This window comes from Anneissia japonica, unplaced genomic scaffold (assembly GCF_011630105.1).
Source record: "Anneissia japonica isolate Jap-2015-1 unplaced genomic scaffold, ASM1163010v1 scaffold673_len1821605_cov196, whole genome shotgun sequence".
Taxonomy (NCBI): domain Eukaryota; kingdom Metazoa; phylum Echinodermata; class Crinoidea; order Comatulida; family Comatulidae; genus Anneissia; species Anneissia japonica.
Window position 1 is genome coordinate 108,815 of NW_022717449.1, and position 18,579 is coordinate 127,393.

The window sequence follows — 18,579 nt, forward strand, 5'->3', positions numbered from 1 at the left end:
CAATATATCCACGATAAGCCTAAGGAAACTTGCGTTAGTCCCTGTAGAGGCTATCTCCCTATCTAATGATAATTCAGTTGCGTTGTTGAGGTCTTTGAGAATGCTGTATTATCCCCGAGTACAGGGATTACTGCACGTGAATAAATGCTAGCAGACAATACTAGGAAGCTGCCTTCATGATAATTCAGTTAACACTTTTTTTTGGTGTTGTTTTATTATTGTTATTAATAATAATATTGGTTTGAAGAAATCAAATCTAATGCTGGATATAATGGATTTGAATCTAGAATTGTGCTAATTGTCATTAATATTGGTATTTATTTATTGTATGAGGTTTTTTTTTCTTTTTTAGCATATGACATGATATAAGAACTATAAGATTAAAACTTTGAAAATTATACCTAGGAGCTGAAAAAGTGGAAACTTCACAGACGCCAGTATGTCGCCATTATATCACTAGTTATGCCAGTACAAAACCCTAATGAATTGTAACAACGGTAAATAAGTGTGGGTTGTACTATGGATACTGCACTATAGATAGCATTTGTATTATGTTACTAATAATAACAATGGTTTATTTTATTTTTTTTTTCATTTATTAAGTGCTGTTTACATAGAACTTAAAAAAAAAAAATCAGTAGTTTACCATCATTGTATCCAAATATATCATCAAAAAAAAAAAAAAAAAAAAATAGTTGGAAAAAATATTAACAATGGATACAGATAGTCGTATATGTGTTATGTATGATATGTATGTTTACATCATCTATCCCTCAGATAATATAAAAATTACAGTAGCATATTATTAATCATATGTAAAGAAGATCACCAAAATGCAATTAAGCAGATTATATCTACAATGTATATTTTTTTTTCTATACTGTCTAGCCATAGGCTGACACTTTGAACCTAACAGTGATAATGAGGTGACATGCTCCACTTAAACTCGTAAACTTCACATGGATTTTGTTGTCATTAGAACATGGGATTATGGTCTGGAGGGTTAAAAAGGTGCTAATAACCAGGCAACCTTTTGAACAGTATACAACTACAGTGCAATAATAGCTTCGTATGTCAGAGGTCGGAAGTTGGCAATCCATAGACTCTTGACTCCAGTCACAATTATATGTAAATAATATGTCAGGGATGATGATGGATAATGCATTTGCCATTATGGAGATTTTTTTTTAATTATTTTCTCCACCGCTAGTACAGAGAATTGTAATGGTGATGATTGTGTTGATAATGATAATGATGATAAGGATGGTAGTGGTGGTTGTAGTGGTGTTGGTGGTTGTTGTAGTAGCAGTCTTGGTAGGTATATGGTAGTGGTGATTATATCATTGATTAGATCATAAAAATATACAAAGTAAGCAACTTCAATATTGAATTCTAGTTTTATAGACCCTCACAAACAAGATATCTTTATAAATTATTTCCATAATAAAAAGTTCGAAAATTAGAAATAAAAATGTTTTAATTTGTCTCATAACTTTATATCGTATTGATCATTTTAGATAAAAATTTGAAGGTTTTAATTAAAATATTTGGGGGAGGGGGGTTTTCTCAATTTTACCCCAGAGATTAATTGGAGCTTTCCTCATCTTAAGAGAGACCCTGATGATGACATAATTAATGTCGAAATATTGAATCCCAACACGATGGCGTGTATTTCAATACTTGGAGTATGTATTATACTTTCTTATAAGAGAGACCCATTTCTTGTAATGTATATGAAAATAATCAGCTAGAGTTTGTGACCTCATGACCCCTATTGGAGTGTCAATCAAACTTAACAACTGGCCAATCAGAACAGGGCCAGGAACGAGCAATCGTCCGACAAACAAACGTACTTACTACGTTTACGATGTCGTTTTTGTGAGATATTAGCAACACTATCCAATGGACGATTTGTAGCAGAATGGTCCATTATTGATTTAATCTCTCACGCCTTTAACAGGTGGGTTATAAGGGTGCAGTCAAAGTTTAAGGTGTTTTGCGATAGCACCTAAGACAGCCACCACTCCTTCTACAACAGATAGGAAAACAACTTTTCACTTCCAGTTAAACCTGTGCTTTTTTTTTTCTAAATGGCATAATGTTTTACTGTATGTTTTGGTTTTATCGTCATAGAAAATGATAAGGCCTATCCTACGAGCCCATTTATCTTAAAATTTAAATTAATGTCTGATATACTGTAACTATAATGCTTTATGGTATGCTAGAAGAGAAAAAATCCTTCTGTGCATTACCCTTTTTCCTAGAACCAGCTGCATATAATGTCTCAACTCTTCAGTGGCGTATCTATATGGTGGTCAGGGAATGCACACACCCTCCTCAAAAAAAATACTTGCACACCCCCCAAAAAAAAATCATGCTCAAGTAGTTAAATATTACCTCAAAACACCTTATTTTGCCATCTAGCTCCCCCTCACCTAATCATTGAGCCCCCACTTTTGTTTTCACGCCCTCTATCAGCCCTCCATTCCAAGACTCCCAGATATGCTGCTGCAACTCCTGTATTTATCTTAACTTCCAATTTCACATTTTCTATCACCGTAAAATAGCAAGGAAATCTATTTATCAAAATTTTAAATGTTGCTTCACTACCGGTGTTTTAAGAACATTTGAAATTTTTAAACTAAAAGTAAGAGTTTGATGGTATTTATTTGAAAAAACTGCCAACATTTAGTCAGCATTATTATGCAGATACCCATGCACATACTAATCGGTATGCGGATATGGAGAATTTATTTACCTATTTCGCCTGTGTGCGTATAGCATTTCAATCTGAAATCTATCAAATGCCTGTCCTATATTTATCAGGATTGACTCGCAGATCATCAACACCAAACAGACATCTAAGTACCATGAACGCCGGATGGTGGACTCCCGGTGCTAAAGAAGTCGCCAGAATTATTATTATTTGACTTACATATCAAATCTGTGGCCATCCATTGTAATCTTTTTGAAATTGTTTTTAACATTAAATAGTGATTTAGCTCTGAAATTTACTACAGGATCTGCCTCAGTGAGATTTGGTTGAGCAAATCTAATGGGGTCACTGAACTCAAATGCATTGACCATAAAGTCAAATGCGATAGTTTTTTTCCTGTCTTTTTCAACACTTGTTCAATTGTTGTGAGGCTAATAATACCTTATCTTGTGGCCCTTGCGCAATTTTTTTTTTTTCTAAATTTGTGCACAGTTCAAATCTGCCTTATAATTTAGCATGCAGTTTAGAACTATGCCTTTATTTTTTATTCGTTTTCATTGTCAATTATTATTATGCCTATAGTGTAATGACTTTACCATTAATCAACAAGATCATTAACAAAGTGACATTTAAGGGGGAGTTAAAAATAGTTTATGACAATAATAAAATAGTTGTTATGGTCCATCCCTTCTACTACTAGGTTAAACACTTCTTAGGCCATACAAGCCTTGTTCCGACGGTGTAAGTTACACCGGTGATATCGTAGTTATCGAACAAGCGCTTGTTATGAGGCTGACACCGACCATATGAACGTAGTCACCTGATAGAAAACAAGCGCTTCACCCCGCAAGCTAACACCGACAAATGACCAGATTGGCAAGGCTCTCATCCCACAGAACTTTCTGTTAATTGACTTGCCACATGTTGATTGCAATAACATCTGTAGCTTGACCACGGTCTCGTTTTCGAGGCAATTCTACTAGGCCTAGTTTGTTCATAATATCAACCAAAGCATCTTTAAAATTACTTTTTTGAGTTGTTTTGAACTTTGAACAGGACAAATTTATATTATTACCGTTCATTGTAAACTTTATATAAATTTTCATGTCTTTTTTTTTTTTTGGGAAATCCGCAAAATACCGTGGTAGTTCGTTTGCTGTGTCTAAAAATAAGGCTGAACGAGATACGGTGAACGCCGGTGAGATACTGTACATACATGATTTTGAAATTACAGCTAGTACGATAGTCTTTAGCCACTGCAATTCACACATTCTAGCAAGAACCACGAACAACGTTCGTACTCGCATACTACATTTAAAGGCTTGGGTTATAAATGCTGCCGAAAATATCCTAAATGTTCATATGTAGGCTTAGGGTAAGTGAGAAAAAAAACTTAGAGTTTTATTTCACTTTTTCGGAATGCTCTACCAAGTGAAGATGAAAAAATTGGATGTTAAACATATTTTGCCTTTTATTAGTCGATAGTTGGGATGGCCTACTGCCTACCCAATTCAAAGCAGGCCTAGCCCAGGCAGGCCCTCGCCTAATGTAATTTCTGTCGTTTTATTGAAACATCATCATGAGATCAATAGAAATAATTTTAATCTTCAACTTTTTTATATCAGTGTATAAGCGCTATAACTATCCGCTATAACTCTCGTGTAGACATACGATCAAATTTGATGCGACCTTGACTGGATTTCTTATTAACTTGCATCGGATAGAAGTGATCGTGAGAACATGGCTACAGAATAGTATAGTAATCATTTTATGGTGGTAAGAAACTTTGGGTTCCAGGTCATTAGATGTTCATTATAGTAGACATAATTCTGTATTTGTGTAACTTCCATTCAGCATGTTTTCAAACACCTGTGCTCATTTACATATGCCTATTTAAATAGACATCCCTGCAAGTAACCAAAAAAGTGATGTTAGCTTAACTGCAAAGAACGTTCATATAATACAATAAAGATATTAAGTTGTATACACAGGAGATCATGGACTGACAAATGAAAGCATGCGTAGCCTGCTTCAATGCATCATCTCCCTACAAATTATTTTGAAGTTGCATTCACATTTTGACTTTCAGCCTTAAGAAATAAAAGTTCGTAATTTTTTTAATTTATCGTGGTCACTTGTAAGGAAATGGATTGTTAAATTAATTTAGTTAACATAGCAGATTTATTTTTTATAATTCAAAACATAATTAAACATTATTATCCAACACAAAAGCTTCATCTAAAATTTTATTCTCTCATGTAGCATGTAAATGCCAACATTACAGGTTGAAAACAATCATTTTCTACAAAATCTGAAGGAGAGAAAGACTCATAGTAAGAATTGAACCTTTGCTTCTGGGATTAGAAGCCGTGCACCAAGCTACATCACCCACTTCTTTCCAGTGTTGTCATTTCATCAGTTGTTTACTGTGCTTTTAGAACTTTTAATGCAAATATTTGTAAGATCATTCGTCGTATGTCTACGACAAACACCTTTGTACAGACGTGTCGCCAAATCTACTTGAGGCGTTTTCATTACGTTTTATATGATATGCCGTCAGATGTGAAGTAGCAGTGTAGATAGATGATATTTAGGAATTTCGAGCAATAATCTTAAAAAGACCATCATCATAAAAACACTCTTGAAAAGCAAAGTATCTGTGATGTTACAAAGAAAAGGCTATTTGATTTGAATATGACAATTTTTAAAATTATATTTGCTGTCTGAAAACAAGACAAGATGAAAATGAATTCATAACGTGACACTTTGCCAGACAATTTACTTATCAATTCTGTGTTCTGAATGTTAATAAAATAACAAATGTAGAAAACAGCTTGTTTTTATTACACACTTTTATCCAACGTTGGAAAATGAATTTTTAGGTGAATTTAATTACATATTTTTATATTTCTTTTATTTCATTTTAAAATTTTTCATTTCAATACATGAACTTATAGAGAAATTTATGAGTTTATATTCAAGATTTAAGATTCTGGGTGACAAGCATTTTACTTACACATATCATAAAAAATGACAATTACAATGTAAGAAAATGACAGTATCATCAGTGCATATGTGCAGTACTTACTTTTACTGCCCACACTTACAAAGAATTTAGTACTTTTCCGCCCTTAGCCAGTTGTTTTATTATCTTTAAATTTTATATATAAAATTCCTTACAAATTGTTCTGTTCCAGTAAATCTTTTGTCATTTCATCTTCTAACTCAAAATTTGTGTTATAACATAAAATATAACATTCATATTCAAAAGGAAGAAGTATAGGCCTATGTAAACTCACTGCAATCGCACAGTAGACAGTAAAAATCAACAATATTTTATATATTAATTTAAATAGTTTATAATTATGAAAATAAGATAATGTAACTACTATTATAAGGATGTGGACCTACATTTAAACATTCAAAACTTTGCATTCTGGGGTAGGATTGTTCAAATCCTAGGGCCATAGCTCTCACACTCCAAACTGCATCCTTGAGTGAGTCATTCAAATCTTAAGACAGGAGCCTACATAACCCAAATAGAAATTAGGCAGAGAAAATGAATGAATCCGGAAACTTCTCCTTGAGACCATTTTCAAAGTTGGTATAACTCTACCATCCATCAAATTAAAGCAATTTTTTTAGATTGTATTTTGGTTCTTGGGGGGTTGGATGGCGAGAGGAGCTGGGAGTGTAGATTTATTCTCTGTTATTTCTTTGTACCGCCTAAAAACATTACTACTAAAATTGCCTGTTGAATTATAAAGAAGAAGTAAAAAAATACCTGTTTTAGATAAGTTATTTGAATACATATTGGTCTTTAAATCCCAATGTATCTCTGATATCGTTTATTACTCATCCAACTCATCATGGCTCAGGTGTCATAAAGACAAGGGTCACAGGGTCAAGTTGAAAGTCATACTTAAATTGACCCAAAGGGATTCACACCCTGAAATTCAAGGGCAATATTATTCAAATATTCAGTATGAAACCTCTCACTTAGTTTAAATTATTTCAGAGGCTCCAAATTTCTCAACAATCTCTTATGTGTTGCATTGCTTACCGTATTCCATTATAAGAATTGGTTTAATGACTTATGATAAGAAATGAATTATGTATGGTTCACCGTTAAAAACTAGGCTAATTTGTCGATTGACTTGTTATCTTGTCTCTGCAGTAAACACCTTTTCATGTCTAACTCAATATTCATCATATTTCACCCCATATATTACCGGCATGTGTGTTCAACCTGGGACGAATAATACCATATATAGGTCTATATATGTCATAATAATTTTATTTGCTACTGTCCCTTTAAGCTCCCACCTTTCACGTTTACGGGCAAAGTTGAGATGCTGTTGTTGCATCTCCTTAACCATACGCCATAGTCTCCTTCACGTTTGTAAATCCATGTTGAGTGTCGCAATTGAGAGGGCACAACGACAGTGAGTATATACATAGATTTGCTGATGGAGCTGTCGAGGGCTTCTGGGGTACTACCCCGTTCTGGAGATTAGCGTTATTAATAATGAGAAGTGTGAGGCTATGAGCACAAAGTGTGGAAAAGCGTGTCATTTTTAGTAGATTGTGTTAATCCACTCAAGTGGCAATATTTTTCCCAAGTGACATTTTGAATTTCAGAATATTGAGCAAACAAATATATGTTGTAACTTGATCAACTTTTTTTGTCAGATATTAAATTATTTTCAAAGAATTTCTGTGAAAAGGCTTTGTATGCTAATTTCAATGGAAAGGATTATAGTTAATGAATGTTAAATCAATTTAATGTTATTTATTTTTATTTCTAACAATGTTATCCTGAGAAAGTAAATGTCATTTAAGTTTTTTATTTCTTTTAGAATAGTCCCAGTATAAAATACAAAACATGAAGTACTTTATTGTAATTTTCATCAAACAATACAGTAAAGAATCAGATTGAATTTGAACAAATTCTTACAGAACATTCAAGAATGGATTTAACCAAAAAAGGCAAATGGACTAAATATACAAATTCAGATGGATTATTTTAAAACAATACCAAAAATTGAAAAGTTAATTAAAACGTTACTTACAATATGAGAAACATAAAATCAGAAAAACATGACATGCATTTAAAAGCCACAAAAGTGAAATTGAAAGATTGAAAAGAAAAATCATTAATAGAAATATTTTTATATTATTTCATCTTTTTTTATTATTGAATATGAGGTGATAAATTATTGTAATTTATTGATAATCTACTGTGTGAATAATCAGGAGTTTTGTGGTTACGATACACACATTCTAATTCTATGATCCTGGGTTGAAGTCAGTCAAAACTTAACATGTTCCCTAAAGGCAAGCAGGCAATTTATATATCATTCACTCAAAAGATAAACTCCTACAAGAAGCATGAAGTAAATGCTACGCAAGCCTTTTATTTCTAAACAGATCAACATCATCTTTAAAAAAAAGCTTGAGTCCCAGGAATATCTCCTGATTTAAGGTTTAACATAATAGGGGTGTAGGGTGGTTTCATCCTGGGGGGGGGGAGGGTGCGAAAATTGAGAATGCAGAGCTAAATTCCTATTCCTATAAAAATTTAACAGTCATTTTTAGTATTATAACTCACTTAGTGGAACTAATTTGTTGCTGTTTTCCCCTTCCCCCTCCTCCAGCAAACACTCATGCATATAAGCCTACTTTATCTAGAAGACCATAATTATTGTACTGTGGTGTACATGGTTATAATGAATAAATTCTGCACAGAAGATGTATCTAGGCAGATAGTGAAAATAAACACGGAGAGGCTTTATAAACTAAGATTAAAGTTTTCTTTGTATAAATAATAAAAGTACTATAATGATAAGGCCATATTTATGGGGCATAGAATTGGACTTCAATTTGGGGATAGGGCTGGGCATTTTTTCCCAAAAACCAAATAGAAAATATCCTAATGATAAACAAATAAATTAACCAAGTTATTGCAGATATTCAGTTAAGTGCTCTGTACAAAAAAATTACAAAATTAAATAGTTTGGTTTCCAAAGCAAAATATTGCACATTATATAATTTGATTACCAATTTAAGTTTACTAATATTAAATAGACCTATATGCATACTGTAACCGATTATTAAATATATTTTACTGGAAATGAGCCTCATCCTTGTTGGACAGTGTTGAAATTGATTGATTAATTGATTTACAGTTATCTTTTGGGATTAAAAGTGTACATGTTGAACTAACAGATAACCTCAAAGAGGTGTGAAGATTAGCTTTGATAAGAAGGTTTGTGGACAACCTATCGTGCTTATCTGTTAATAGACTGTGATCGATGGTGCTGTGGTCTACTATGATCACATCAATGTTGACACTACTCTATTAATTGCTCATTGTTTATTGTGAGAATAGTTTATTAATGATATTATTTATACATGTTTCCTAATGACACTCAAGTAAATATATTTTTGTTTATTATGTTTACTTTTTCTCATACTTAAAGTCTGTAGGGCTTATTAGTATTATTCAGATAAAGACTGGTAAACAAGGGTGATATCTACAATGCCATTAGCCCTATTTGTTTTGACTTGGACTCATACTTTTGGTATAATTGTGCTGATATTAATACATTTAATTCTTTCAATTGAAACCCCTTTTAATTCTATATGCTATCTTTTATTCTAATACAACTATTTTAATGTATTGACAGTGTTTTCATGCCTTTTTTGGTGGAGTGGTGGGGATGGTTGATATTTCAATTAAATATAAAAAGTATTGAAATGAAGAGAAAAGGTATGACACTGAACAAAAGTTATTGATAAAGATATCTTGATTTTGTATTGTAGTGAAGTTGATTTTACTAAGAATTTAAACTGTTTATTTATGTGTTCCACATTTTCAAATTAAGTTGATCAAATATTCAGAAAACAACAGCATAAAAGTGGCATCTTCAGAAATTTAGTATCTACTCTGTTACAGACCCATTTCTAGCCACATTCAAGACCTAACTTGAGAGGAATCTCAGATAAGTGTTACGTCAAGCCAACTTTGGTGTTTTATTTTTTTCAAAAGGCATTATTTCATGGGAGTTTAATGGCCTGTGACTCTAGCCCAGTTGATGTGATGTTCCCAGGAGGGGAATATCAATGAATTGTCAAGATACAAAACCATGGTTACCAACAAAATCAAGATATATAGTAAAATGGTGTCCCATCCGGATTTCTTTTTAAATAGGTCAAAGGAAATCACCTAAAATCACCTTATTTTATTCAAGCCCCCTCCCCACTTCACCGTCGCGTCCACCATCAGCACCTCCATTTCAATAGATACGCCACTGTGATCCTCTACCCTTCCTTCTAACAGTCATTAGAAATTCGTTGAAAGAAAAATGACACTCAAAAATGAAGTTAAAATCACCCCATTCTCCATGTGCCTCCTATTTTTCCCCTCAATGGTTAAAGGATTATTTCAAATCTTAATTCTAATTATGTAATATTACTAAGTTATAATGTATCTATTTTTAACATATAGGCCTATCACCTTCTCCATTCCCTCCCTTCTATTTTTTTTTTTTTTGTAATTCAGTTTTTTAAGGAAATATTTTAAAATCAACTTGATAATAATGTTTTTCAGTGTTCCATATGTCAATGATATTATATAGGCCTACACAGATGGACTTTTCTAAAAAGGATTATTTGAATCTTCTTATTGAATTTTTCTAATATTCTAATTTATGCACCCATTACCTTTGCATGTCTTGTGCAATTGACATACTTCTTCACTTTTGACCAACCAACACTTTTTATGTCGAGTACAAAAATTTGTAGTAAAGTATACTTATTTTTGATGGTTCAATCTCCTTTATATTTATGAGAAAGTCAATATTAAGTGGGGCAATGCCGACAACCTTTTTATATACTCTGTGGTCAAGTGATGTATTTTTAACCTCAATGCTGTGTACTTTTGAATTATAGTGTATTTTTTGTGTAGAATATTACCAACCTATATTGGTTTTGTTTTCAGACCAAAATTAGAATCAACAATACAACATTTATAAAATAAGTAAATTTAGTGTCTTTTATTTACACATTTTTGTGATAATATGTAATTATGTGTAATAATCATAAAAATGTGTAAATAAAAAGCAAACAAAATTTACTTATTTTATAAATATAATACTATTAAAAATGCAGATAGTTGAGTGGCATGAGCTACATCAGACAGTATGGTCCCAAGTGCTCAATATTATTTTAGTTTAATAATTATTCACTAAATACAGTTTTTTTTTGACATCCATTATTATGTCTAATATTGCTTATGTTAATATATTTATGAAGACAGCGTAGGCACTGTTGGTCAATGAGACAATGGCCTTTGAACAAACATCTGCTATCCGTTGGTTCAACGTCACATTTAATAATAAATATCAACTAAATAAATATTACCTAAAACAGTTCAGCATTTTTATTTTATTCAGACATTGCCTCTTGACTCTTCCTATTGGTCATTAGGACAAAGATCATTGCCTCCTGACTCTCCTATTGGTCAACAAAGATCTTAGCTATTCCCTACTCAACAACAAATCCTTTTATCTTTAAATAATAATAGCAAAATTATATAGGGCAATGTTAATTTTCTTTCAAAAGGTTAACATTTGTTAGTTGTTTGCATTTTTGTCAAAAATGTTTAAACAAAACATGTTTGTGTCTAATTAATAAATATTAAATAAATTATATTTATCTATATTGAATACAACATTTGTGTCATTTATAATCAAAGCAAAATTATGTAGGGCATTGTCATTGACTTTTTGTCAGAGAACATTCGTAGGTTATTTTTATCCCAAATTCGTATCAACATGTTTTGTGACTTTTAAGTGTAACATTTATTAATAAATTCATTGTGTTTTTAAACTTTTGATATTAGTGATAATTAATTGGTTATAAAAAAAATTATAAGCGTTGCATGAACAATTGGTGACAAAGTGTTTGACCCTTTAACTACTTGGCTTAACGTCCCACATTTGATTTTGTCTTTATATAACCTATGAGTTCTCAAAGTAATCATTGATCATATTTCTATATATTTACCATATATTATTATGTAAGTTCCCTGAATGCTTGAGTCATAGCCAAAGCACTGGTAGTGTATTCCAGTTTTTCAGCAATGATATAGTACATATAATTAATATAGGCCTGTATTTTTTGTTTTATTTCTTCTAGGTTCAGGATCCGTCTACACATTCGGAGGTGGTCTGAATGGCCAATTGGGTCATGGACAGGATGTACGCTATCTGCAGAACCCTCGTCTTCTTCACCGTGATCATTTTAACGGATGTCGTATTTCTTTAATTCAATGCGGGGAACAGTATAGTGCTGCCCTTACTGGTGAGTGGTTGGGTGATGAACTTATTTTTGTATTCTAAACACTTATTCAGTGTTCTTCCTTGAGGTCCAGAGACAAAATTCTTAAGTATTAATTTGAAAGAAAAATCATAGTAATATTCAAATATAGAGACAGCATTGATGGCAGTATCCCCACACCCCCTTAGAATTAGAAGAAAAAAAAGTATCAACTAAAATTTGCAAACAGAATTACACTAAAAAATTTCATACCACCTCTTTTTCTCAGCTAGCATCCTCTCACTTTCCTATTATTCCCCATTCTTCTTTCTGATCTCCTCTTCCCCTTCACGCATCCTTCATATGCAACTAGTTAAGGTTAATTCTCATACTGGTTAATAACCATTCAGTTCAGTTGTCAGGTTGTTTAGCATGTTGACTTAACTAGTAAGATTTTTTTTTGTACAAACTTTATAAACAAAAAAGTGAATGAAAATTTGTATCTTTTCCTAATGCCAACCAAATGCTTGTTGCAGTGTCATCAACTTTAATTTACAAACGACTAGCACTGTCAGTTACTTTATACAAAACCAGTATAATATTCCGAGTCAACATTTCACAAGTATGTTGTATATAATTATACGTACCATGTTTATTGTTGAGGTTAGGTGGCATCTAATTTGATGGAGTCATAATTTTTGGATTTGCTTAATAACATAGTTTTCTCGATCCAACAGAGAATGGCCAGTTGTACATGTGGGGGAAGAATAGTCAAGTGATTCCGCTAAAGGACGAATCAAAGAGCAGCTTATATGTCCCTGAAAGGGTTGACATTGGTGAAAAGCGTTTGCGGCTGTTAGCATGCGGTTCATGGCACGCCATCGCAGTCACAGGAGTACCAGGTGATTGTTGATATGTTACTCTGTTTGCTGTCCATACTTCTTCACCTTGATTCATTTGATTGCTGTGGATTTTCATTTCTTCATTAACAGTCTGAAATTTTGCTTTTACTTTTTCTGAGAATTAGTTAATGTTTTTAGGCAGTGGCGTATCTAGGGGTACGAGGGCGGCGCACGCTCCCCAAAAAATATTTGCATCCTCCCCAGATAAAATCACACTCGTCCTCAAATCACTAATTTATTTTGCAAGCTAGCACCCTCGCTCACCTAATCATTGAGCCCCCACTTAACCTTCGGGTTCCCCATCAGCCCCCCCCCCCCACCATTTTAGGACTCCTAGATATGCCACTATGTTTAGGTACTAAAAAAAATGGAATTTTAGAAGATAAGATAATTTGCTTCTAATTCATTTTAGCACATAATCCTTTCTGTTCTAGACAATATTTTAAATAATTTGGACACAAATTGATTAGCCTTTCCTGGAATCTGATTTAAAGTTGTAGTGTTAATAAAAGTAAAAACTTGGGGTGCAGCGGTAGAATTTTGTACTTTCAATTGAAGGATACAGGGTTCGAATCTGAGCTAGACAACTGTCTGTGACCTTGGTTAATGAACTGGAAAGAGTGTACCTGGTAGGATTAAATGTCAATGTGGTAATTACTAGAGCTCTAGAGTTTTCCATATATTAAAGAAATAAATTTACAACATATATTTATGCCCCTAATTTGTGTCTGCTTAGAAAAATTCCTTGGACTTTAATACACTTTCTATAATAATACACAAACATATAAAAAATTACATTACCGATACCTCCTATGAAAGTAATGCACAACTCACCAATGTCGTATCTGTAAGGCTTAAAATGTTGTGTTATTATTAAGTAGTCTTACTGTAAATTCTGTCTATATCTAGTCTAGACTAGTTTTTTAGTACAATTATACTCCACCTTACATTAATTAATGTGCTACTATTATATCGTATAATTAATATTAATAGTACATTCTGTTTATTGTGTCTCATTATTTATTATAAATTGATATTTCTCTTCATGTTTTCATTTTTGTTGTTGTCATTAACATTAATATGCATTCTTTGTAATAATAAGCTAGCTTCATTTTTTCCTTCTAACATCATGATATTAAGTATTGTCAAAATATGTATTTTCATAATATGTAATAACTTAAAACCAAAATGTAATTGTGCTTCCCATGTTTTGCATGTTAATTTTAAATATGTTGATAGATTATTAGATTTAGGCAGATATATTAATTAGTTAAGGTTCTTAAGAAATTTAGATTTTGCCATAGTTAACACAATTATGAATTTACTTAGTAGTAAGGACCTTTACCCAGAAGGTGCTAGGTTCAATATTGACAAAAAGTTTAGGACTTTTTCACAACCAAGCCTTGAAGTATTTATGATAGAGAATACCAAATAATCTGCTTTACTGAATGTACCCTTGTTTAATATAGAATTAAAAAACATTTATGAATAATTAAGAATGTCTATGCTATTAATATTGACCTGCTATATATAATTTTACATATAAGGAATTATATTGTATGTTTGCTGTAGGTATGCTAAATAAAATTTCAACAAAAACTTATTTTTAAAAAAGCAATAATTATATAGTATCAGCATATAAGCTAGCAATAAATAGGCCTAATTGTTTTTAAACTTGTGTTTACTTAATCACACTGTACAAAACCAATTAAAAGCTATGGTGAAGGATCAATATTCATGATTTTTAGATTAAACATTAAAATTCATGATTTAAATTTTAAAATATTAAAAAGGAGAAAATTAAATATAGAAAATTAAAAATAGTATCACCATAGAAACTGTAACGACACTTTTGATCAATCAAATTTGTGGCCCTGAACTTTGACATTATAATATCATATCATGAATCAATGAAATGTAATAGGTTAAAAATGTTTTATGAAAAATTGGAGTAGTTATTGTCTAGATCAGTCATGGAAATTGTCTGGCTGTTACCTGTCAAAAACAACATTTAATATTTTGTTAGCATAGAGCAGCCCTGATGACTAAAGCCCAATTTACTAATATCATGCACATCAATATGTGATTTTTAATACTTCAATGATGAGAGTATTTTGAACATTAAAGAAAATGTACAATGTTACAAAATCAAATAAGGAAGTCTAGGATTTAGGCACGAGCAGTGCCTCTGGGTATACGAGGCAACAGTATGCGCAAGCTGATTCGAAAAATCACTTAATTTCGTTTACAAAAAAATTTACTTGCTTTAAAACGTGATGTGAGTAGGTACGTTATAATGTGCTGAAATTTATTACTTAGATGATTTTCTAAAGTGTCATTGAGAGATGCACATGACCAGTGACTGAAAAATATCCGGATTTAATTGCAATAGGGAAGGTGGAGTCGCACATCAACAGTTATTACATCAGCGATCATTATCAGATCCAAAAAAACTTACTAAATTAGAACCAATTACCCGTGAACAAAAGCAGCTCTTTTGATTGGTTGACCTACCAGTGACGACTATTTTAAAACTGAACCAAATATTATGGCCATGAATTTTGCACCCAAAGACCTTTGATCCTTTGTTTCGCATTTTTTAAGGGCACTTTTGCCCGTAAAAATTTTACATTATTTTAAAATTTTAATATCCTAATAAACTGCGTTTATGAGTATGTCGGTTAAAGTTTTGTATGATTTATCGGGTAAATTATCAAAATAAGCCTCAAGGTTAGATGGATTAGAAATTTTATTGTAAACAAATTGGCTTCAATTTAGTTTTTGTTATCATCAGAAGGAAATTGTAAGGATTCCTCGTTAAAAAAAATGGGTGGTGAAAATATAGGCTGCGAAATTGTTGACGTGTCTCCTGATTATCAGATGATTTAGGCATCTAGTAAATTGGGATAGCAGTTTGGATTCAAGGTGGGATATACTGGCTGTAAGCAATGCCGCGTACTGGTACTTAAGTGACTTGCACGGTGGCAATTTTGACGTCCCTTGCGATGACATGCTAACACAAGGTTTAACCTATAGGCCATATGCGTAAATTTAATGATGTGTACCCTATGACAGTTGTCTCTTATACACATCTAGATGTGTATAAGAGACAGGTTTAATATAGACTCTACCTCAGCTAAGACCGTTTGTAGCACATCATGGTTAACAGTCTGTTGTCTAAGAACACTATACAATGTTTTTCTCACTGACCTTATTAGGCGTTCCCAAACACCTCCAAAGTGACTGGCTGAGGGAGGGTTGAAGTGCCACTCAACTCCCTTGGTGTGAAAAAATTCTTCCACGATGTTTTGATTCATTTCAGCTAAGGCATTTCTGAGTTCCTTTTCGCCTCCAACAAAGTTAGTTCCATTATCGCTGAATAATTTTGAGGGCTCGCCACGTCTCGCAACAAATCGTCTGTAGGCATTTATAAATGAGTCTGTACTTAACTTTAAATGTCATACAATACATTAGGGATAAAGCACTGCGGTATGCCCGTTAAAGGCTCACTTTCTAATAGCAAGATTCTAGGTTCAATCCTGAATACAATTTTTTTTTTTTATTTATCGAAAAAAAAAAAAAGAAAAACAGTTTTACTCCTTAAGAAATATAAAGACTTCTTACTAATGAGTTCTGTGGACCATCCTTGTTGAATTAAATTTAACTGACTTGTTATACAGTCGTAGTAAGCCTATGCAGATACAGCACTTTAGTGTATAAGTTGTTGTTAATAATGACCAATCTTAGATCCTCTTTAAAAGTAGTGTATGTTCTCTTACACCAAATGCTATTGGTCAAACGATTAAGGCCTGATAGAAAATTGTTGTTACCCAAGCACAGTGGAATTTGAAAGTCAGGGCTGGTCAGTTGCCATTTCTGTTTTTCTTTTGTTTTTTTTTCCACATTTTTATTGGCCTAGCATCACCTTATTTCATTTATTTAAGGGGCCCTGAATATCAGCCAACCTTCTAAGATACGCTCTTTTGTTCACCCTCTATAAATATGGTTTGAAAAAAAGTTTAGGGTTATTGTCAACATCACTCTTCTAAAGCATTTTGGTTGGTAAAATTGTAACCACAGGACCATGGTCCTGGATAAGGTATCAAATTTATTAATTAGGCCTACAGATTTGACAAGTGTCCATTTGAAACGTAGAAGTATTTTGTGTTTTACCTTCATAAGAAAAATATAATTTACCCTAAAAAAGCCAACCTTGCATTCAGGCTTGGTAGTTGTTTTGGCCTTATGATATAATTCATTGTTGTTAGAATACATTGTAATTTCTTCCACAGCATTACTAATAAATCTTGTAATATCATTGCATATTTAATGTTTATATAACATAACCATAACTCTATTTTTCATTATATTTTCTTTATTATCTATTATAATTCTACATGAAACATAGTTATTGTCAGATTTATTAATAAATCTTACTAACTGTGTTTCATAATTAATTATGTTAATTGTCATTAATGATTAAAAGGACAATCAAAGTTGTTGTTTCCTATTTGTTTTTGTTGTTTCTTTCCACTCTTTCTTGCAAACTTATATTTCAAATATATATACGTATATTAATAATTTTTAATCTAATGAGAATATGGGTAGATCAATGTGCTAAACAATCTGATTATTAGTATCATTAATTTTCTTATTAATCTTGTAATTATTTTTACTATCATCATCAACATTATCATCATAATTCTTATGATTATTATTATCATCATTATCATCACCACCATTGTTGGAGTAACAATTTAAACAAGGATAATGAAATAGTCCGGGACATGGATTTCAACAGGTTTGTTTCAAGAAAGTAGCACAATGTTAGAGACTAGGAAACAATATTTAAGACTACTTCCAATGTGTAAACATAAGATACAATTAAAATCAACAAACTCTGTTCCTGGAATGTGATATCTGATAATTAATTTATATACAATTTGATACCAAATTAGTTATGCGAGACGGTCCCGCATTTCAAATGATTTTGGATAACATATGCGTGATCTTATATTTGTCACACGTTTAGCACAAATCCATGCCTGATAACGAATTATCACAAATTCAGGGGAAATTATATTTAAAATTAGAAGTCTGTTTTATTAAAAATATAAAAATGGTCTTGCAGTAACTTGAGTCATTATAGAGTACTTAGTATTTACGTGAATATTTATTTAACTGACGCGTTACTAAAAATTGATTGGTGGAATGTTTGTGTAGGTCGACATAGTTCGGGTGCTCAAATTCAACATACATTGAAACTCAAATTGTACGTGGCTTCATTAAAAATATTTTTGCTTATGTACACAGTATTGTCAACAAACACTACCTGAAATCGTTTTAAAACAGCTCTTAAATGCTCAGGTTGTCATAGCGCCAGAGGGGCACGCCCCCTCAATCCAGTAAAGTTTAACTAGGCATAACACCAACAGTTATCCATTATAAGTTAAAGAATATAGAAAACTTTAAGACCATTTTTTTTTTTTACACTTCAAATACACATGAACTTTAAGTCTTGTTATATAGGTTAGAATTCAATCAAGCAAACAATCAATCAGTCAATTTATTAGATCCACTGTTGATACAGTAGCACTCATACCAAATGTATAGTACGTCTGAGAAACGTACAAAAACAAA

The 18,579-nt window shown here is 32.1% G+C and overlaps 1 protein-coding gene across 2 annotated transcripts in view; it reads left to right on the top strand.

Moving 5' to 3' along the window:
• LOC117110299 overlaps nucleotides 1–18,579 on the top strand; it is a 45,273-nt gene that overhangs the window by 15,870 nt on the left and 10,824 nt on the right. For both annotated transcript variants that reach the window (XM_033252952.1, XM_033252951.1), the window contains exons 2-3: nucleotides 11,918–12,082; nucleotides 12,775–12,939. In XM_033252952.1, the coding sequence (XP_033108843.1) occupies nucleotides 11,918–12,082; nucleotides 12,775–12,939 (330 nt within the window). The remainder of the gene's footprint in view (nucleotides 1–11,917; nucleotides 12,083–12,774; nucleotides 12,940–18,579) is intronic.